The sequence below is a fragment of the Oncorhynchus clarkii genome, chromosome 4, assembly GCF_045791955.1.
Source record: "Oncorhynchus clarkii lewisi isolate Uvic-CL-2024 chromosome 4, UVic_Ocla_1.0, whole genome shotgun sequence".
Lineage (NCBI taxonomy): Eukaryota > Metazoa > Chordata > Actinopteri > Salmoniformes > Salmonidae > Oncorhynchus > Oncorhynchus clarkii.
In genome coordinates this window covers 61206872-61229054 of record NC_092150.1, presented here as the reverse complement: position 1 = coordinate 61229054, position 22183 = coordinate 61206872, and the positions used below count along the sequence as shown (strand labels likewise).

Genomic DNA, 22183 nt, shown 5'->3' with positions numbered 1-22183 from the left:
CAAATAGCCACTTGTTGTTAGCGTGTTCAACCCAGTAATCCATCTTCATGAGGCCTGTAAGTTCAGTTACAGGTCGAAGAAACAAGTCATCAATGTATGGAATCAATCTTTAGGATGTTTTTAACATAAAACACCAATGATGTTCCAACCTGAGAATTCCTATGTCTGAAGAAAAGCACTGGAACGAGAGCTCTGTCGGGAGCGCGCGTCACGAGCCTGAGACACTCTGCCAGACCACTGACTCAAACAGGTCTCACAAGCTCTTCCTTTATAGCAGAAGCCTGAAACAAGTTTCTAAAGACGGTTGACATCTAGTGGAAGCCGTAGGAAGTACAACTTGACTCCATAGACACTGTGTATTCGGTAGGCCATGCTTTGAAAAACTACAAACCTCAGATTTCCCACTTCCTGGTTGGATTTTTCTCAGGTTTTCGCCTGCAATATGAGTTCTGTTATACTCACAGACATCATTCAAACAGTTTTAGAAACTTCAGAGTGTTTTCTATCCAATACTAATAATAATATGCATATATTAGCACCTGGGACAGGGTAGGAGGCAGTTCACTCTGGGCACGCTATTCATTCAAAAGTAAAAATGCTGCCCCCTATCCCAAAAAGGTTAGCTAATGATAGCATGAAACCCTCCAAAACAAAAAAGCATCTGGACACCAAGCATCCATGCCACAAAGATAAGACATCTGACTTTTATAAAGGAAAATGTCAATATCTGGAGGCCTCACAAGATTCATTGAAGAACGTATGCAAGGTACAAGAAAAAGCACTTCACTCTGGGCACGCCTTGTGGCCCAGCGCATTGCTAAGTGCAGAAAAGCCCACACCAGCACAGAGGATCTCATACTCCCTGCTGTGGTTGATATGTGCACTGAAATCATGGGAGAGTCAGCTGCCAACAAACTTAAAACCACACCCCTATCCAATGACACCACGAGGAGGAGAATCCAGGACATGTCTGACGACGCAATGCACCAGACATCACAGCGCATCAGCGCAAATGGCCATTACGCACTGCAGCTTGATGAATCCACAGATGTGGCCAACCATGCAATTCTAATGGTCTATGTCAGACACGTCTTGGGTAATAACTTCGAGGAGCAGTTTCTTTTTAGTGCTGATTTGCCCACCACCACCACTGCAGAGGATATCTTTAACACAATGGATATGCTCCTGGGCTCTGTGGGATTGGTGTGTCGGTGTGACCACTGATGGGGCAGCTGCCATTACGGGAAAGCAGCAGCAGGTGCTTTATCATGCAGAGGTCCGCTGGCTTTCCAGGGCTAAAGTGTTGGGTCATTTTTGGGTCGTTTTTATGAGCTTCGAGTCGGAGATTACTGAGTTTCTTTCGGGAAAACAAGTCACCTCTGGCTGAACATTTCGATTGTGAGGAATGGCTAGTGCAGGTAGCCTACCTGGCAGATATTTTTGATCATCTGAATTCGCTCAGTGTGTCAATGCTGGGGAGGGGGCACAATCGATGTGAACAGAGGGACAAAGTAGATGCCTTCAAGGTGAAGCTCACCGTTTGGGCAAGTCACGTTTCTAACGGAAGGATCAACGTGTTTCCCAATGCCGGTGTAGAGATTCCGAATCTGGTCAACAAAGCGCACGGCGACACACTGAAGAAAAACAAACATTGAACAGCGTCTTGTCAAGTTGCAGGGAAAGTTTTGCAACTGCTTCCCGGAGGAGAACAGGAGACAAGATGACTGGATACGGGAGCCCTTTCGAGTGTAGATGGGAAGCGTCACGTTGCCGCGCAACGAAGAGGATCAGCTGGTGGAGCTGTCGATTGTTTGCGGACTGAGCATGCGTCTCCCGGGAAACGAGTATCCTGCTCTCGCCTGTCATGCAATTAGAATCATGCTGCCGTTCAGCACTACCCATCTGTGTGAAAGTGGCTTCTCTGCTAGGGCCATGCTGAAAACTAAAAGCAGAAACAGACTGGACAGCCAGCATGTCCTCCGAGTTGACCTGTCAACCATCACCCCAGTTTCAATAAATGTATCAAACTGAAGAAACATTCCAGCTTTCCCACTGATAGGCCTCAAACACAAACACACACACACACACACACACAATAAATGTTGTGTCGCGATTCAATTGTCATTGTCAAAACATTTATGTTAAGGCTTCCCGGGTGTCGCAGTGGTTAAGGGCGCTGTACTCTGGGTTCGCTCCCAGGCTCTGTCGTAACCGGCCGCGACCGGTAGGTCCGTGGGGCGATGCACAATTGGCCTAGCGTCTTCCGGGTTAGGGAGGGGTTGGCCGGTAGGGATATCCTTGTCTCATCCCGCACCAGCGACTCCTGTGGAGGGTCGGGCGCAGTGCGAGCTAACCAAGGTTGCCAGGTGCACAGTGTTTCCACCGACACATTGGTGCGGCTGGCTTCCGGGTTGGATGCGCGCTGTGTTAAGAAGCAGTGCAGCTGGTTGGGTTGTGTATCGGAGGACGCATGACTTTTAACCTTCGTCTCTCACGAGCCCGTACGGGAGTTGTAGCGATGAGACAAGATAGTAGCTACTAAAACAATTGGATACCACGAAATTGGGGAGAAAATGGGGTAAAATTCAAAAAAACAAAAACAAAAACAAAAAAAAAGTATGTTACAAAAATGGCTGTATCTTGGTGTCTATGATTGACAGGACTAATTTAACATAACACAAAGCCAATGTCTGTTCCTCTCTAAAGGACCAGAAGGATCGCATCTACTCCACAGTGAAGTCCAGGTCCACGTCAGCCACAGTGAACAACCTGAAGCCCAGCACTGCCTACGTGTTCCAGATCCGAGCCTTCACCGCGGCCGGCTACGGCACCTATGGACCCCGGCTGGAGGTCACCACCAAGGAGGAGGCCTCAGGTACCAGCAGAACACATGCATGGGCGTGCACACACGAAAGGGACGCACGGACACACGCATGAGCACACACACACACACACACACACTCTATAGAGATGATTAGTGTGTTCAGACCTTCGCCGAGTTACTGATCTCATAGCTCCAATTTTCCCTTTTAGAAATATGCTTGAGGATCGTCCACAAGGAGCAGTAGGTCTCAACTAAAGTGGCAGGGCTCAGAAATCATTGCTGTCCTCTCTCGCTGGTGTTTATATAGCAACTGAACTCACTTGATTTAAAATGCAAGAATTCTCCCAGTAATGCACCGCTTGCACTGACAGCAGAAAGTGCCACTGCACCCATTCTTTTGAGCAATTGGTGGTTTGTCAATGCAAATAGTCTAGCAGTGTAATGTGTCTCTGAATGGGAGACAATCCAACCTGAATGTGTCGTTGTTTCAGGAGAAGGGCACCAGCATTACCATCTGGGACTATTAAGCCCACTTTCTGAAACAGTGGAGCCGTGCATGCGGAGGCTAGAAATAGAACTAGACACCCTTGTCTCTGTGGTAAAGGGCGAGAAGGGGGTTATCAGTCTCCCCGCTCACTCCTCATTGGTTCTATTATGCCCTGTAGATTCCAACGTCTGATGTGCTGAAAGTTCACACTGTGTGCCCTTTGTGTGTGTGTGTGTGTGTGTGTGTGTGTGTGTCCCTCTCCAAGCAGCCACCATTGTCTCCAGCGAGCAGAATCCCGTCATCATCATCGCGGTGGTGGCCGTGGCAGGGACCATCATCCTGGTCTTCATGGTGTTCGGCTTCATCATTGGGAGAAGGTACGCTCTCGCGGGCCCCATTGACTCTCCGCTGCTGTGAGTCTCTGCTTGTCAATTAGCCTTACTGTCACTCACTGGCCTCCATAGCCGTGGAGTCAGGCCACCACACACCACACGCACCCATCATCTGTGGCATGCTGTGCTAATGGTTTGTGATGCATCATTTTCCCAGTCCTCACACTGTGAAGAAAAACGGACCATATTATTTTGTGCATGTCTTTTTGTTGTTGTTGTAATGGATCCATTATAGAGACAAGTGTACTCTAAAATGAAAGGTTTTTGCTCATATTTCTGTGTGTGTGCGGGTGAGAGGGTGATGGTGAGTGCGTGTGCGTGTGTGTCCGTTAACCCATGTGTTTGTGTATGTATGTGTGTGCATGTGTTACATCTGTGGTGTTATACAGTAAATCACTCAGGTAGGATGAAGTACTGTCTGTCAGTGCTTCTTGCCATCTCCTACCAGAGCAACCCTCCTGTGTGTCAGTCCCCATTACCGCCATTTCCTGGTGCGCTCCTCCAATGATGCTTCATTACTATTATGGATAGCATTTCATCACAGCATGCCTTACATGGGGGTAGAGCCTTGTACACAAGGAATCTCTATATACATTTGACATATTAACCTGCATGTCAACCATGTGTTACTTGGATGTTTCCCATCCATCCATTTTTCAGTTTGCCAGCAAACACTATTGTATAGTGCAATTAATTACCTGCTTGAGGGTGCATTCAATACATCAGTGTTGCAAATTAATATTACGAGGAATGCTGATCAGTCTTTTACAGAGAACAGCATGTAGTAGTACCACACGAGGGTACTTTAGTTCAACTTCAGCAGCCACACATTGTTCCCATACCTCTCCGCTGGTACTGTATCTGTATAGACAGCGTCATGGCTTCGCTGCATTAAGATTCGAGCAAAACAGACCATTCTGCCTTCTGCCTCTGCCCAATCAGTTGATTGTGTGTCCCTCTACCTCTCTCCCTGTCAGACACTGTGGCTACAGCAAGGCGGACCAGGAAGGAGACGAGGAGCTGTATTTCCAATGTGAGTCCCTTCTTTCCCCGTCAGCTCACACGCACACATTGAAACACCTCAACTACAGCACGGCCTCGCCGCGACACGGGAAATGGGTCCAACATCAAGGCCCCCCGCGCCGTAATGTTTGATCCCTTTCATTTGATAGGTTTTTATTCGAATGAAAGACGGGAACCCTCGCACGAGCATCTGTTTGGGATTTAATGGACAAATCTGTTGAGATGAGGACATTAGGCCTAGTTCCAAACTGCAAATACATGCGTATGAGATTTGCGAGAGAGCCGTGAGCCAGGGCTGAGCTCAAAGTGATAAGTCTTCATTAAAAATGAAAAAGCACTAACTTTTCAGGCTCTTTCGTATGCTCGGCGTATACTGTTCGTCTCCCGGTGTTCCTCGGAGTAGAGATAGAGATACATTCACTCTATCCTAAGGTTCTCCTTCCACGCTCCTTTAACCAACACACACACACACACCACACCACCCTGTCCTAACGATGCCCCTGGAGATGCAGCCGCAGACATCTGCCCAAGCGAAGCCGTAATGATCTGTTGCTGGAGGCAAACTGACGATTTGGAAACAAAGGTTCAGGGTGTCGGCATGGCCACAGCGGTAGAAAGAGGGCTGTGTTGGCGTTCCACGGTCCTCGGCTGCTAAGTATCTGACAGATCAAGCTGCAGGAAGGCACAGGCCCTCTTGCTAAAAACACTGGGTGATGAAAACACAAACAAGAGCGCTCCGCTGTTGTTGGGCCTAATAGAGGGACTTGCTCTACAATATTAAATGAGGAAACGCTGCCAGGGCGACAGAAGCCAGATAGTGCGTGAATTCAACATGTAGGCTTAATTTGTCCGCGGTGTAGCGCGAGCAGTTGTGATAAGACGTCTCCCTATCAGATCCAGTGACAGCTTGGATGGACGAAGCAATTATAGGAGCGAGTGGAGGAAAATATCAGCTGCCATCGCTGGAGCTCCTAGCTGGAAAACAATGCATAGTGTTTGTTAGTGGATGGGCCAATATGGCTTTCCGGGACGCAAACAGAGGATATTGCAGAATTTTTTTGCATCTGCTTGTCGTTATTGAGCCCGGAGCTGATTAGTAATTTAATTATGGTGTTTTGGTGTGTCTGTTCTCTCCTTGTATGTTATTGTCTTCAGCTATATGCATCTCATTAAATAGCTTGTGGTATGGTAGTTGGCAGGTTATGTTGTAATTAGGGGTGGATTTGATATGAACAAATTAGGTCAGCGGGAACACACTCATGTACCATAACAGTGTAATTTATGAGTGTGGCGTTATATACATTTCTTTCTCAGACCACGGTCAGCTAAATGCTTATGTTTCTTTGTACTACCCATTTGCCCTACGTGTGCGCGAATAGGTAGGAGTCATTCCAGTATCATTGTGTTACTTCATATTTTACGGCGATACATGATTCGGAACATGTATTCGTTGTACTGATCTAACTGTGATATAACTGCAGTCCCCATTACCCAGGCCGTTCGATTCAGGAGGTTAATCAAGCCACAGAAACGACCGTAGGAAAATAACTTACTGTGTATCGTGTCTAACTGGCTCTTCATTCGCTGGCAGAGCTTGATAGACTGAGCTAGCTCCAAACCCCGTTCCGTATAGCAGACAACCTTGGCGGGCAACTCTCATTCTGGGCTGCTCAAATCTTTGTTGGTCCTTTTGTGAGGAGGTTGAGAAGAAAATATAATGACGCTTTCATTTCTATCGGAGGAAAAATAAAAAAAAAAGGGAAAAAATAATAAATGTGTGGTATAAGGGTGTTTGCAGAAAGAGCTTTTGACACAGGTGCTTTCCATCAGCTGGCAGTTTAGCAATTCCTTCTGAATGGTTTCCGTTGGTTATCGTGTGTCTGACAAGCGCCCGGTTGGCCCGGCATGCTGTATGCATATTTAATCGTAACAGTAATCCCCTTACCTTTCTACAGTTAAATTTCCAGGCACCAAAACATACATTGACCCTGAAACCTACGAGGACCCGAACAGGGCTGTCCATCAATTTGCCAAGGAGCTGGACGCGTCCTGCATTAAGATTGAGCGAGTTATTGGAGCAGGTGAGTCTGGCTGGTGTCTCCCAGCTCTCTCTGTTTAGTCATACCGTACACTCATACATCACAATGACAGCCACATATTTACACTTTGAATGGGGACACGGTTTATCCTCGCTGTATATTGATAGGGCAATTGCAAAAAGGGGGGGAAAAGTTCATTGCAGTTAATGTGTGGGCCTGCATCTTTTTAAAAGGTACGACAATAGCAAAGATGCTTCACGGCTGATGAATTGCTGCCACATCAGTTTTAGAGATGCAGTCAATGAGAGTATCTATATATCCACAGCTTGAGCAGAACAATATGTTCTACTCCAATTTATTATCTCCTGCAGCACAGCTGTCTTCTCTGAACATACACTAAGCACTTTGTAAAAAAGCATTATTGCTAGTTTTTCTGAAGGTTCATGACCCATGAGTGGTTTTGTCTCTTTGTCCGTCTCACAGGAGAGTTTGGGGAGGTGTGTAGTGGACGGATGAAGCTCCCAGGGAAACGGGACATGTCAGTGGCCATTAAAACCCTGAAGGTGGGCTACTCAGAGAAACAGAGGAGGGACTTCCTGTGTGAGGCCAGCATTATGGGCCAGTTTGACCATCCCAATGTTGTCCATCTGGAGGGAGTGGTGACCAGAGGTAAGGACTGCATTCTCTCTCAAACACACACACACACACACACACACACACACACACACACACACACCTACAACTGCAGCAAGAAAGTAAAGCAAGTGCACTCAAAGACCATTCTTAATATGTACATACACTATATATACAAAAGTATGTGGACTCCCTTTCAAATTAGTGGATTGGGCTATTTCAGCCACATCCATTGCTGACAGGTGTATACACAGCCATGCAATCTCCATAGACAAACATTGGCAGTAGAATGGCCTTATTGAAGAGCTCAGTGTCTTTCAACATGGCACCCATCAAAGGATGCTACCTTTCCAACAAGTCAGTTTGTCAAATTTGTCAAATTCTTGTGGCTGAATGGAAGCAAGTCTCCGCAGCAATATATAGTGGAAAGCCTTCCCAGAAGAGTGGAGGCTGTTATAGCATCAAAGGGGGACCTACTCCATATTAATGCCCATGATCTTGGAATGGGATGTTCAATGAGCAGGTGTGCACATACTTTTTTTTTTCTAGACCAAAAGTATTAATAATGGACTTGCTTCCATTCAGCCACAAGCGCATTAGTGAGGTCAGGCACTGATCTTGGCCGATTAGGCCCGGCTCACAGTCTGCATTCCAATTCATGTTTGATGAGGTCAGGGCTCTGTGCATGCCAGTCAAGTTCTTCCACACCAATCCCGACAAACCATTTCTGTATGGACCTTGCTTTGTGCATGGGGGCATTGTCATGCTGAAAGAGGAAAGGGCCTTCACCAAACCAAGCACAGAATCGTCTAGAATGTCATTGTATTCTGTAGCATTAAAATGTCCCTTCACTGGAGCTAAGGGACTTGAAAAACAGCCCCAGGCCATTATTCCTCCTCCACCAAACTTTACAGTAGGCACTACGCATAGAGGCAGGTAGTGTTCTCCTGGCATCCACCAAACCTAGATTTGTTCGTTGGACTGCCAGATGGTGAAGCATGATACACCACTTCAGATGTTTCCACTGCTCCAGAGTCCAATAGCAGCGACCTTTACACCCCTCCAGCTGACGCTTGGCATTGCGCATGGTGAACTTAGGCTTGTGTGCGGGTGCTTAGCCATGGAAACCCATTTCATGAAGCTCCCAACAAAAAGTTATTGTGCTGTCTTTGCTTCCAAAGGAAGTTTTACACGCTACTTGATTCAGCACTCGGCGGTCCCGTTCTGTGAGCTTGTGTGGGCCTACCACTTTGCGGCTGAGCCGTTGTTGCTCCTAAATGTTTCCACTTCGCAATAATAACACTTACAGTTGACCGGGGCAGCTCAGAAATCTGCCCTGCTAGACGAACCGACTTGTTGGAAAGGTGGCATCCTATGACGGTGCCACGTTGAAAGTCACCGAGCTCTTCAGTAAGGCCATTCTGCTGCCAATGTTTGTCTATGGAGATTGCATGGCTGCGTGCTCAGTTTTCTACAGCTGTCGGCGACGGGTGTGGCTGAGACAGCCAAATCCGCAAATTTGAAGGGGTGACCCCAAACTTTTGTACATGTAGTGTTTCTGATAAAGTTAGGCTTGCTCCCTGGTTTATATTGTCTCATTTAGACAGCCTAATATAAGGAACAGATATTAACACTTAATTACAAACCAATGAAGGAAATGGTTCAATATAACACTAAAGGTTGAAATGTAATTTAGCAAGCCGTTAATAAACAATTTTTTGTTGTTGTTGTCAAATAATGGATGTGTCACCCTTGTTTTCAGGCAAACCGGTGATGATTGTGATTGAATATATGGAAAACTGCTCGTTAGATGCTTTTCTCAGGGTGAGTACCTTTCAACGTGTTCAATGCTCCCGAGTGGAGCAGCGGCACTGCGTCTCAGTGCAAGAGGCGTCACTATTGTCCCTGGTTTGAATCCAGGCTGTATCACATCCGGCCGTCATTCGGGTTTGCCCGGAGTAGCCTGTCACTGTTCTTAACTGACCTGCCTAGTTAAATAAAAGGTTCAATGTAAAAAAATAAATAATGTCAACTGCAACTCCCTTACCAGTTATGTGTAATACAGTATGTTCGCATTAAGAGTTCCTTATTCTATAAATAATACCACTGCAATGCCTTTGTGAACTGAGCGGATTTTGCTTAGCTGACTGTTTTCCTCTGTTGTGTACAGAAACACGATGGTCAGTTCACAGTGATCCAGTTAGTGGGGATGCTGCGGGGCATAGCAGCGGGGATGAGATATCTCTCCGACATGGGGTATGTCCATCGAGATCTGGCTGCACGAAACGTACTTGTCAACAGCAATCTCGTATGTAAAGTGTCTGACTTCGGCCTGTCAAGAGTGATCGATGACGATCCCGAGGCTGTCTACACAACAACGGTGAGTCAATTAAACCAGCCCCGTATTGCTTTCCCTGCCTAGACTCCCTGAGCTCTCTCTGAACACTCAAATCAAGCCGACAGCCAGTGCATGGGAATGGAGTATAAAGTACGCATGCATGCCCATGCATGTCTGGGCCTAGTTATTCAATATGCAAGGCCTGCAGTCTCTTTGGTGAAGTTTTAGCTTTGAACTTTTGGAAGTTTTGCAGACCCTGTGTGCGAAGTTGTAACTCTATTCTAATTGATGTTTTAGGGGAAGATGCAGGATATAATGAATTTGATCTTTACTCCAGCCACTGACCTGCATTTTACTGAACAGGGTGGAAAAATACCTGTTCGATGGACAGCAATGGAAGCCATCCAGTACCGTAAATTCACTTCCGCTAGTGATGTGTGGAGTTATGGCATTGTCATGTGGGAGGTCATGTCCTATGGGGAACGGCCTTACTGGGACATGTCCAATCAAGACGTGAGTTGCTCTGTTACACGAAGTCAATCATTCACCAACTACATGTCAGGTTTCGCATGTTACTCAGAGACTGGCTATCGTATTACAGAATGAACAGAATTAGCTGAATTCTTAGGACTGATTTAAACGTGAGCCACAATTACTATTTAGAGTTGAATGAGGAGGATTGCTAGGTATTAATTCATTCTGTTTTAATCCGAGATTGATATTCATCAAATGCTTTTATATGATAATATAAAGAAACAGACTGGATACTTGGCATACAAAATACTTTTTGGACTTCAAAACTGCTTTTAACCTTTATACTGAGTTATGATAATTGAACCTTATTTGTCAGAGTTCAATAATGCCGGAGCTATCTAGTTAGTCATGTAGAACTTTCAGTTTTAGCTGCGGCCGTTGCTTTGTTTCAGGCTAAATTGGAACAGATGAACATTGCAAATCTGTTCACCGTGCTGATCGTAAAAGTGGCTTTAGAGGGGTTTGGTCGCCGATTTGAAAGTCAGTAACGGTGATACTTAAGTTGGAAAAAAGGGTTTAAGTTGCCGCTGTTTGCAAGTACTTGTCTGAAAGATGCTCCAGTGGTAGTTTTCTCCCGTGGCGAAGTTAAAGAGGACATAATCCAGTAGGACAAACAGTCTTCTCCTCAGCAGAAAGACTAAATAGGATTATATTACGCTCAGCTCCTCCTAATGGGAAGCCTGCTGATTGAACAATCAGCTGTTAGAAATGCTAGACATGATTGGTTATGGAAGAAGCGTGCTTGACAGGCATCAATGTCAGAGATTACAGTTCCTCTGTCAAGATGTTGGCAAACCACTCCTTTGACACGTTTTCTTCCATAGCTCAGTCTTGTTTGAATAGCCCTGACAGGAATAACAGATGAACATGTGCAGAAAATAAACAAACTCACATTCCCCGAAATAGAGGAAGAGACGGTTGAGTCTCAAATCAAAGGTGCCCATTGCCCCTAATGTTTAAAGTTCTCACGCCGTTGACTTTCAATGGACTTTGTTTTTAGCTATTGACAGAGTGAGAATAGATGTAGCTTGAAGATATGCAACTTTGTTTATTTTCATTATTCATTAGACCTGTGTAAATGCAGTCTATTGATGAGACAAAGAGTACAAACAATATGAAGGATGCATCTAAGGGAAAACAGAGCCACTGTTTGCTTAATTAATTACAATCAGGTCTATTTGTATAGTATGACAGGCATGGGCAGGTGTTCTAGAGACCCATCTCTGTACCAGACAGGGCCACTAGATGCTACTCTCAATATCTCCTCATTTGGGTCTTGCTACTCTGGGTCCTTGGGTCTCACCATCATCTTAACAAGCTGAGACTGAGTGATCACATCTGGTTAGGCCTGTTCCTTCTCAAAGCACCACTTCTGTAAATAGGGAACCACACAAGACTTGTACCGACACTTCCTGTTTACAAACATCTTGATTAGAGAATGAAATGGAAATGAACTGTAGTGAATGGTGACTTGTGTTAATGTGGTGGTAATCGTAGTGGTAATAGCCCTTAAAGACTTGCCTGTGTTTTGGTTTTCCCAGGTGATAAAGGCCATAGAGGAGGGGTACCGCCTCCCTGCTCCCATGGACTGCCCTCCAGGCCTGCACCAGCTAATGCTGGACTGCTGGCAGAAAGACAGGGCCGATCGTCCCAAATTTGATCAAATAGTTGGCATCCTTGATAAGATGATTCGCAATCCCAATACCTTGAAAACCCCGGTGGGAACCTGCACGAGGTAAGGAAAGCTTGTCTCATTAAACCCTGTAACTGAGCACTACACAACTCCAATGGAATAAATTAGCAGCTTCAGTACAAAGAGAACATTTGACCAAAGTAGCTGTAAGACTATGGAAGTATGTATTGCTTCTTCATATTTCTTTCCTATGGAGCTACATTAGTGGACAATCCAAAGCATCCAGGGGTTGATTTATCCACAGGAGTTCACAGATGAAAGATAAATCCCGGAGAATCAATAAGCCAAAGCAGCTTCCATGGCTTTATGGTCAATAGCAGGGCTTTTAAATCAATCCCTGTAATGAGTTCCTGGGGTTTTTAAGTGCTGTGGGAACTCTGGAACCCTCTGGGACATTTGTCAAATTAATTCTATTTACATTCAGAACACAATCTCCCTGGGTGAGATTGACAGTGTAACCCCCCCCCCCCCCCAAAAAAAAAAAAAAAACTGTTAGAAAGTGCTTCCATTTTTGAAGGCAATTTTGTGGAGGTTTGAAGTAAAATTACCATCCATATGATGTTGAGGGTTTTTGATAGTTACTTAGCACACACATTTGTTTGAAAAAGAGGATCAGATGGCACTGGCACTTTTGAATTTGACATCGATTGAAATTTTCAAAATGTGTTAATTTCTTTTTCACATGCAATTTACTGTTACCCCGGGATGTCTTTGGTTGTCTCTTGTGTCTTGCTCCAGGCTCAGTTTGTGTTTGTTATGGGAATGTTTCAGTTTTCGCATGAGACGTTAATGGCTTCCTCTTGCTCATCCAACAGACCGATTAGTCCCCTGTTAGATCAGAGCACACCAGACTTCACTACTTTCCGCTCGGTTGGGGAGTGGCTGGAGGCCATCAAGATGGAGAGATACAGAGACAACTTCACCGCCGCTGGCTACAGCTCACTGGACTCTGTGGCCAGGATGTCAATCGAGTAAGGAACCTGAACTTTAAAACACGTGTGGAGGTCAAATCCAATATGGCCAGTTCTGGAGAGTTGTTATATCATTATTTTCTCAGTCAATATCCTTGGACGTGGCAGTACTGCATTTTTATTTCATCATTGTGATTCATAAACAAGCCTGTCATGTTTTCAGATCTATTTGAGCCTCTCTGTTGTCCACTGCTGTGATTTATCATTGGCCGTCTTGTCTTGCAGGGATGTGATGAGCTTGGGGATCAGTTTAGTGGGCCATCAGAAGAAGATCATGAGCAGCATACAGACTATGAGAGCCCAGATGCTGCATCTCCATGGCACAGGAATCCAGGTGTGATGACAGACTACAGTGCCCCCTGTGGACGGGCTATCTAGAGCAGCACTAAGGCAAAACCTCCCAGGATAATCATTGAAAATCATGTGACGTGACGTGACGTCGTCTCCCATCTGACAATTTTTTTTCCGGATGTTTCGGAATGAAATAATTCCTGTGATCCTTGGCGAAGGATTTGAACCCCTCTTTAGAACGGGTACTAAAGGAGAGAATGACAGAATACTACCTGAACATGATGCCGAACTTAAAACGCTCTGAGGAACTCTCAACAACATATCAAATAGAGATGGAGCTTTGGAAAACGAGTTTGATACGTATTACCTTGTTCTTTTAACCTCGTGAATGATTTTATTTGTGCACCATGAAAATGGATTTCACTTTAAAAAAAAAGGAAAAAGAAAGATTTCAAACAATTTGTTTATTCCCCTTGCGGTGGTTTTTCAGTATTTTCTTTACTAGTTTGTTCAATTTGTTAGTGTCAGGAGCCACAGTGATATGGTGTGGTACGTACAGTAGTCTTTCATTTTTATTTTCCCCTTACAATTTTTTTCTTCTTTTTTTTCTATTTTGGACTTGACAACAGGGTAAACGCTCCCATCCAAAAGGATGAGTATGGTATCTGAACATTTTGGTGGAGACGATTTCGAGGTACTTTGACCAGTTTGTCTTGAGACACTACTGGCTGTTTTAACTGTTTGCAGTGAGTTGTGTTTTTTTCTTCCTGATGTTTTTGAAGTGAACAACGGTATGCTGCACCTCAGATAAGTGACTTCGGAGATAGTAGTGTTCTCTCGGTCGTTTGAAGCTTACAGGAGTGCTTTGCTGTACGCATTTGCCTGAACACAGATGCTCCCATTTTGTGATGGAAAATCAGATTTCAAATTTGTATGTTGAAATTTTGAAACAGTATGACACCAATCATTCAAGTTGATTTGAGATTGATCACAAGTTTTATATGTAATATCAAGCATCAAAGTGGCAACATTCTTTACATGTTCATGTTTACCACATGAATCATTTGATCCTATTGTCCAATGTGCTTTCAATCAGAACTTTGATTTCCGTTGTTGAATTCATCAATTGAACGTTTCCACAGATTGCTCTACAGAAGGATTGTATTGAAACTTCATGAGATGACTCGATCCACTGCAAATGGTGTTGCCATTGAAATGCCCCCCCCCTACAACAAAATGTTGCAGCAAATGGTATTTGTTTCGTATTTTAGTGAATACGGTGGTTGAGGGTGAATCTAGGAAATGCTGTGTACGCACTTTCTAGAAGTAATAATGCCTTAAAATGTGTTAGACTAGTGTATTGACATTCTTTTTAGGCTATTCAATGGCAATGTTTTTTTGCAGTTCAGTGAGACAGGTCTTGTGTCTGAATGGAAAGGCTCCCCATTTTCTTTGTGGTAACATTTCATGCAGGTTGACGTTTATTGTTACGAATCTTTCCCTGGAGGCAGAACTGAGCAGTTTCCGCTAGATGGGCCAGCTGCAAAATCCAAATTGGCTATATCGTAAAAATTCATGAAAACAAACATTCGCTTTTTTTGGTCTTAAATTAAGGTACGGGTTAGACATTAGGGTTAGCAGTGTGGTTAAAGGAAAGGAAAGGGAAAGGGGGATACCTAGTCAGTTGTACAACTGAATGCCTTCAACTGGAATGTGTCTTCTGCATTTAACCCGACCCCTCAATGCTAGGGTTAAGGTTAGAGTTTAGGTTTAAAATCAGGTTTTATGACTTTGTGGTTGTGCAAGCTAGTGACCACCCTGCAGAGCTGCCTCCAAGGCAAGACTCATGAAAGTAAATGCCAACCTGCTCCATTCATCCTGAACTTGAAAATCATGCACACTTGCGTATGTTGAATTTCACGATTGATGATTGACACAGTCAGTGTAGGGTAGAAGATTGACCAAACAAAGCAATAATTAGTCCAGGTAGAAATGGTCCTACTCAGAGATTTGAAGGTGCTAGGTTTTACAGAAATGCCTGTTGTGCTGGGATAATATACCGGTATACTTAAGTTATCAAATCATGAAATAGTAATGCCACTTACGAAATGGTATCCCCGAATATGCTAATGACTTAATAACAAGGTCACAGTGTATGACTATATTTGGAACATATGGCTGTGACCGTGGGGTGAAATGACATTCAAGCAGCAGAGAGGCACACGCATTAGTCATGACATCATCCTTTCCATTGCACCACACTTAGTTTGAAGGCCTTCAGTTTGGCATGAGGTACTTACAGCATCTAATAACCCAATATCATGATATATAGAAAATCCTGATACTCCTTATTACGATGCTCATGCTGTGAAAATCACTTACCGTCCCAGCCCTAGCCATTCAGGAGAGCCAGGCAAACAGTATGGGTGATGTAACATGCATAAAAGTGTTTCCATGCTCCCCCCCACCCCCCACCCTTTTTTTTTTACTTCCCTGCCCCTTTGTATGCTAATCAGGGCACAGAGATTAGGAATGGGCTCTGCAAAGATGTGCTAAAAAGCCAACCTAATGGTGCCATCAGTCTTCACCTTTAACAAAAAAATGAATGTTATCGTATATGTCTTCAGCATTGTATTATTCTCTGACGAATGGTTGGTTCACTCATTTCTTTCTCATTAAAAGTAAGGAAAATATAGATATTTCCAACTGCAGTTGTGTAAAAAAGAAATAGGGGGAGGTTTCACAGTATTTTGAACATACATTACCAGTCAAAAGTTTGGACACGCCTAGTCATTCAAGGGTTTTTCTTTATTTTTACTATTTTCTACATTGTAGAATAATAGTGAAGACATCAAAACTATGGAAAAACACATATGGAATCATGTAGTAACCGAAGAAGCGTTAAACAACAGTTTAGATTTTAGATTCTTAAAAGTAGCCACCCTTTGCCTTTGACAGCGTTGCAGACTCTAGGCATTCTCTCAACCAGCTTCACCTGGAATGCTTTTCTAACAGTTTTGAAGGATTTCCCACATATGCTGAGCACTTGGCTGCTTTTCCTTCCCTCTGCGGTCCAACTCATCCCAAACCATCTCAATTGCTGAGGCTGGTAACTCTAATGAACATATCCTCTGCAGCAGAGGGTCTCTCTGGTTCTTCCTTTCCTGTGGTGGTCCTCGTGAGAGCCAGTTTCATCATAGCGATTGATCGTTTTTGCAACTGCACTTGAAGAAATTTTCAAAGTTCTTGACATTTTCCATATTGACTGACCTTCATGTCTTAAAGTAATGATGGACTGTCTTTTCTCTTTTCTTACTTGACCTGTTCTTGCCATAATAAGGACTTGGGTCTTTTACCAAATGGGGCTATGTTCTGTATACCACCCCTACCTTGTCACGACACAGCTGATTGGCTAAAACACATTGCAAAGGAAAGAAATTCCACAAATGAACTTTAACAAGGCACACCTGTTAACCGAAATGCATTCCAGGTGACTACCTCATGAAGCTGGTTGTGAGAATGCCAAGAATGTGCAAAGCTGTCATCAAGGCAATAGATGGCTGCTTTGAAGAAAATATATAACTTATTTGGTTACTACATGATTCCATGTATGTTATTTCATAGTTTTGATATCTTCACTATTATTCTTCAGTGTAGAAAATAGTAAAAATAAAGAAAACCCTGGAATGAGTAGGTGTGTCCAAACTTTTGACTGGTACTGTATATGTACCCAATGTTAGAGTATTTGGCTGTGGCTGATGCTGTCTTTGTTCCTGTGGACTCATCATAGATACAGATTTTTAAAGTTGCAGCTTTCCCAATGATTATTTAAGATGCCCTTCAATTTGCCTGTAGAGAATGAAATGGTCTTCGGAAAGCCAACCCTGAAACACCATCATGGACTTTGGCTGCAAGCTTAGCATTTGTAAAGCCATTAGCGATTTTGTCTATTCTTTCCTAGATACATTTCCATTGTGCTCAGTCCAAAGGGACTCACCCCTGTGGTAGGGGGATACCTGGGAATCAGACCTTGCCCAGCCTGCTCTGGGCCCCGTGTCACAGACAGACAGAGCCACTCTTTATCCATACAGCAAAGCTCAGCAATTGGGTCTATGCCAGCCCTTTGAATTGAATACCAGCGCAAAGGCATTCAGTCAGCACAAAACTCCCCAGTTCACAAGGCAGGCAGCAGTCAGTCCTCGTTCTCTGCCCCTCTCCCGTTCTCTCTCTGTCTTCTCTCCCCTGCTCTGATCTCAAACAGCGGGCCCCTGGGGGCCTTCACACCTCGGTGGCCCCCCACTCCCCCTTCCCTCTCTCCCTCTGAGTCAGGGGTCCCGTAGAGACAGCGATTTGAGCCAAATTGAGATTAAGACGTGGATACAATCGATCCGCCATACAAATAATCTGTAACCTTCACAGGAAATGTCACCTTTTACTGTTCGCTTTTACTTTTTGTAACCCATTTTGTAGTTGAGGATGTTTAACTCAATATATGGGGGTGTTATTGTGTTTCAACTAAGTTTTTAAGGCAGTTTGTGTGGCGGGTTTATTGGATTCAAGAATGAGAAGTCGTTTCAAAAATATTGAAGTAGACTGGTTAATATTCTGCATACCTTTTGGACAAACTGAAATTGTGAACGCGCCTTTTGCATAGATGGTGGATAATTCCAAAGAGTTCAGCACTGTTGATGGTGTCAAGAGAGATCAGAGATCCAGAGGGAAACTTTGTATATGTTCTAACTGTAAAACGTGTACATTTTATTTATATTGTTGTTGTTGTTGTTGTTTTTTTTACACACATTACTCTGTAGTGAGCTCTGAATACATTGAAAATGCACTATATTTTTCTATCTCACTTGCAGATGATTACTGTCACCCAGAAGATTTCACAGTTGTACATACCTTCTCATTTAGGACCAAAGACAGCTGATAGGTTTCCCATTTAGAATTGCATTTTGTTTTTATTTTTGCCTTTTAGTTTAATGTACAGTAATGCGAATTGTCAATTTATTATTTATTTTTCTGTGATGAGAGTATTGAGAGTATTCATTGGTCAAGAGTATTTTCCCCAAACAGCAGAAGTGTAAAATCATTACTTAGACGATTTCTTGTTAAATAGACGTTTCTTTTTTTTTGCTTCGTAACCTTTGTAATAGACTGTACATATATTTTTGGAAATATAATACAATCTCTATAGAAATCCTCTCTCATTGGACTCTTTTCCATCGTCATTAGTGTCATGTCTTTACATAGGATCTCGTTTCATATATCCATCAGCATGCACCATTTTGTAAATCATGAATCAGTGTTCTTTGAATGTTAAAGTAAGAATATGGTCAAACTTGTTTTGATTGAATGTAAACAAATGGAATGCATGACCTTTTCGTGTTTGCATGATGGTGTGTGTGTGTGTGTGATTGTGTGTGTGTTTGCGTGATGTTGTGCGTGTGTGTTTGCGTGATGTGTGTATGTGTGTGAATGACATGGGTGGGTAAAGTATATATGAAGAAAGACAGCAAGGGATGGTGTCATTAAAAAGACATTACCAGCCCTCCAACCTTGCACAAAAAATCTAATTAAGCTCCATCCTGAGGGACTTAGGCTAAACAAAGGAACCGTAAAGGATTTATAAAGATTATATCTCCCATTATTGTAATATTTATTTTATTAAGTTGGTGGAATCTTAACATCTCGTCCCAGAGGCTGATGGAATTCAATCATAAAACATATATCTGTTCCAAATGGCACCTTATTCCCTTCATAGTGCACTACTTTTCACCAGTGCCCATAGGTCTCTGGTCAAAGTAGTTCGCTATATAGCAAATAGGGTGCCATTTAAGACACATCCATAATGTATGTTTCCAGGGGAGTTTGGCCCCCATCCATGCATTTTTGGGAGAGGAAGAGAGGATCCATGGTTACTCCTCTGTCACCACTAATCCCTACAGTACACTGCAGCCTGCTTATCACCCTGCCATCTAACAGGGATGGGAAAATGTTTAGGTATTTTGATATACACAGTAAAGTTGGACTGATTTAATAGGAACACAGAGTGTTCTTCCAACCTCATGGCTCCTAGTTTGTCAGATTTATGTTAAAGGTATTTTTGCTAGAGGTTGTTTTTCTTTCTCTCACAACTATGGGGACACTGAGTGGTTGCAGGCTGATTGGACATAGCATTCATGCTGAAAACATGCACACTCCAACAGAACAAGTAAAGAAAAGGAGCTCTGCAAAGTGCAAGCTCGCTGGAAAAGGGGAGGTTTTTATTAACAGTCAGTTGCTTGAGGTGTTACAATAGTGATCTTCTTTATAAAAGCCTTCTCTCCATGTCTGAATAGGAAAAGCTTATGTCTCCCAGATACACTGCACTAAACTCAACCGTCAGACAGGGAGGGAGAAAAACTAAAAGACTGCCAGTAGAGGATTAACGGGGAGAAATGTCTTTATTTCTTTAATAATCTGAAGCACTAGTTTCCTACTATTCATACAATTCACATCAAATACTGAGGTCAACATTGATTTTGAGATGAATGTTTAAAATATATTTGAATATACTTGGCTTAGATAAATACTAGTATGCCGCCACAGGTTAAAAGATCATGACCCTTTTAGATAACTGGGCTCTGCACAGGTACAGCCCGATCTGTGCATGTGCCTGCTGGGCTGCTACAGGTACATGTCGTTGATGAGATAATCAGACTCCTCTGTGGCTCAATCTGTCTCTCTCTGCGTTTACTAGCTAACACACAAAGGCTTTCTGCTCTCTGCTAGCACAGACAAAATCCTGGCAACCAGAATAATATGCAGTCATACCAAATGGATGAAATTTCTTCACAGCTGACCAAAACCTTTAATCTATAATCAAATCAAATCTAATTTTATTGGTCACGTACACATGGTTAGCAGATGTTATTCCGAGTGTAGCGAAATGCTGGTGCTTCAATATCTAGTGCAGCAATATCTAACATGTAATCTAACAATTCCACAACAACTATCTAATACACACAAATCTAAGTAAAGGAATGGAATAAGAATATATACACATAAATATATGGATGAGCAATGACAGAGCGGCATAGGCAAGATGCAATAGATGGTTTAATATACAGTATATACATATGAGATGAGTAATGTCAGATATGTAAACATTATTAAAGTGGCATTGTTTAAAGTGACTAGTGATCCATTTATTAAAGTGGCCAATGATTTGAGTCTGTATGTAGGCAGCAGCCTCTCTGTGTTAGTGATGGCTGTTTAACAGTCTGATGGCCTTGAGATAGAAGCTGTTTTTGCTTTGATGCACCTGTACTGGCCTCGCCTTCTGGATGGTAGCGGTGTGAACAGGCAGTGGCTCGGATGGTTGTTGTCCTTGATGATCTTTTTGGCCTTCCTGTGACATTGGGTGCTGTAGGTGTCCTGGAGGGCAGGTAGTTTGCCCCCGGTGATGCGTTGTGCAGACTGCACCACCCTCTGGAGAGGCTTGTGCAGTTGCCGTACCAGGCTGTGATACAGTCCAACAGGATGCTCTCAATTGTGCATCAGTAAAGGTTTGTGAGGGTTTAAGGTGACAAGCTACATTTCTTCAGCCTCCTGAGGTTGAAGAGGCGCTATTGCACCTTATCCACCATGCTATCTGTGTGGGTGGACCATTTCAGTTTGTCCGAGATGTGTACGCCGAGGAACTTAAAAAACTTTCCGCCTTCTCCACTGCTGTCCCATCAAAGTGGATAGAGTGGAGCTCCCTTTGCTGTTTCCTGAAGTCCACGATCATCTCTTTTGTTTTTCTGACGTTGAGTGAGAAGTTATTTAATTGACACCACACTCCGAGGGCTCTCACCTCCTCCCTGTAGGCTGTCTCGTCGTTGTTGGTAATCAAGCCTAGTACTGTTGTGTCGTCCGCAAACTTGATGATTGAGTTGGAGGCGTGCATGGCCGCGCAGTCATGGGTGAACAGGGAGTTGAACTTTTAGGTTTTTGTCCAAAGCTGTTCATATGGTGTTTTGATTCATGTGCATTAAATTGCCTACTGGGTTTAAAATATCTACATATGTATTTAACCTTTATTTAGGCTACCTGGTGACAGGTAGCCTAGTGGTTAGTGCGTTGGGCCAGTAACTGAAAAGTTGGTGGATTGAATCCCTGAGCTGACAAGGTAAAAATCTGTTGTTCTGGCCCTGGACAAGGCAGCAAACCCACTGTTCCTAGGCCATCATTGTAAATAAGAATTTGCACTTAACTGACTTGCCTAGTTAAATAAAGGTACTTTTTTTTTTAACTAGGTAAGTCAGTTAAGAGCAAATTCTTATTTACAATGATGGCCTACCTCGGACGACACTTGACCAATTGTGCGCCGCCCTATGGGCTCCCAATCACGGCCGTATGTGATGCAGCCTGGATTCGAAACAGGGACTACAGCGATGCCTCTTGCACTGAGATGCAGTGCCTTAGACCGCTGCCCCACTCGTGAGCCCAGAGTTAAAGCTAGGATGTACATAGCTAAGCAATATTTACACAATGACTGACAGGGCTCTCCTGTTCACTGTGACTTGGCTGTGGCAGGACTGGGGGCACTGCCTTGCTCCTGTCACGAGACTGTGGGCTCTGTGGAGCTTGTGGAGTTTAAGGAGCTGTTGGGGCTTGCAGACCTTGAAGACCTTGAGAAACGTGTGGTGGAGGTAGTCTGGCCTCCTCCACGGTCTTCTTGGGTTGGCCATGGAGTGGTCCTCAGTCTCATCTGGCTGGGCCACAGGCCTGTGTGGGCTGGCACCTGCAGTGTGGGTCACCAACCTCCTGTTCCCATCAACTGTAGAATGGACAGAGAGGACAGGGTAGGGTCATCCTGGGCTCTCGGACACAATGCAAATACACATCCACCTGCTCATCATTCATTTACTGCAGCCCTCCTTGCTCTGATATTCCAGACTGAACTCCATCCTTGTACACTCAAGAAACAAA

General features: G+C 43.8%; 1 protein-coding gene across 4 annotated transcripts in view; it reads left to right on the top strand.

Annotated features, from left to right (window-relative positions):
- LOC139407041 (ephrin type-A receptor 7) overlaps positions 1-13672 on the top strand; it is a 71799-nt gene extending 58127 nt beyond the window's left edge. Inside the window, exons 7-17 of one of the 4 annotated variants that reach the window (XM_071150345.1) lie at positions 2707-2875; positions 3577-3688; positions 4681-4736; positions 6682-6807; positions 7249-7434; positions 9161-9222; positions 9569-9778; positions 10100-10249; positions 11812-12005; positions 12779-12934; positions 13160-13672. In XM_071150345.1, the coding sequence (XP_071006446.1) occupies positions 2707-2875; positions 3577-3688; positions 4681-4736; positions 6682-6807; positions 7249-7434; positions 9161-9222; positions 9569-9778; positions 10100-10249; positions 11812-12005; positions 12779-12934; positions 13160-13274 (1536 nt within the window). In that variant the 3' untranslated portion in view covers positions 13275-13672. The remainder of the gene's footprint in view (positions 1-2706; positions 2876-3576; positions 3689-4680; positions 4737-6681; positions 6808-7248; positions 7435-9160; positions 9223-9568; positions 9779-10099; positions 10250-11811; positions 12006-12778; positions 12935-13159) is intronic. The other 3 variants (XM_071150343.1, XM_071150341.1, XM_071150342.1) reach the window with 3 other exon arrangements.
- Positions 13673-22183: the final 8511 nt, after the last annotated feature.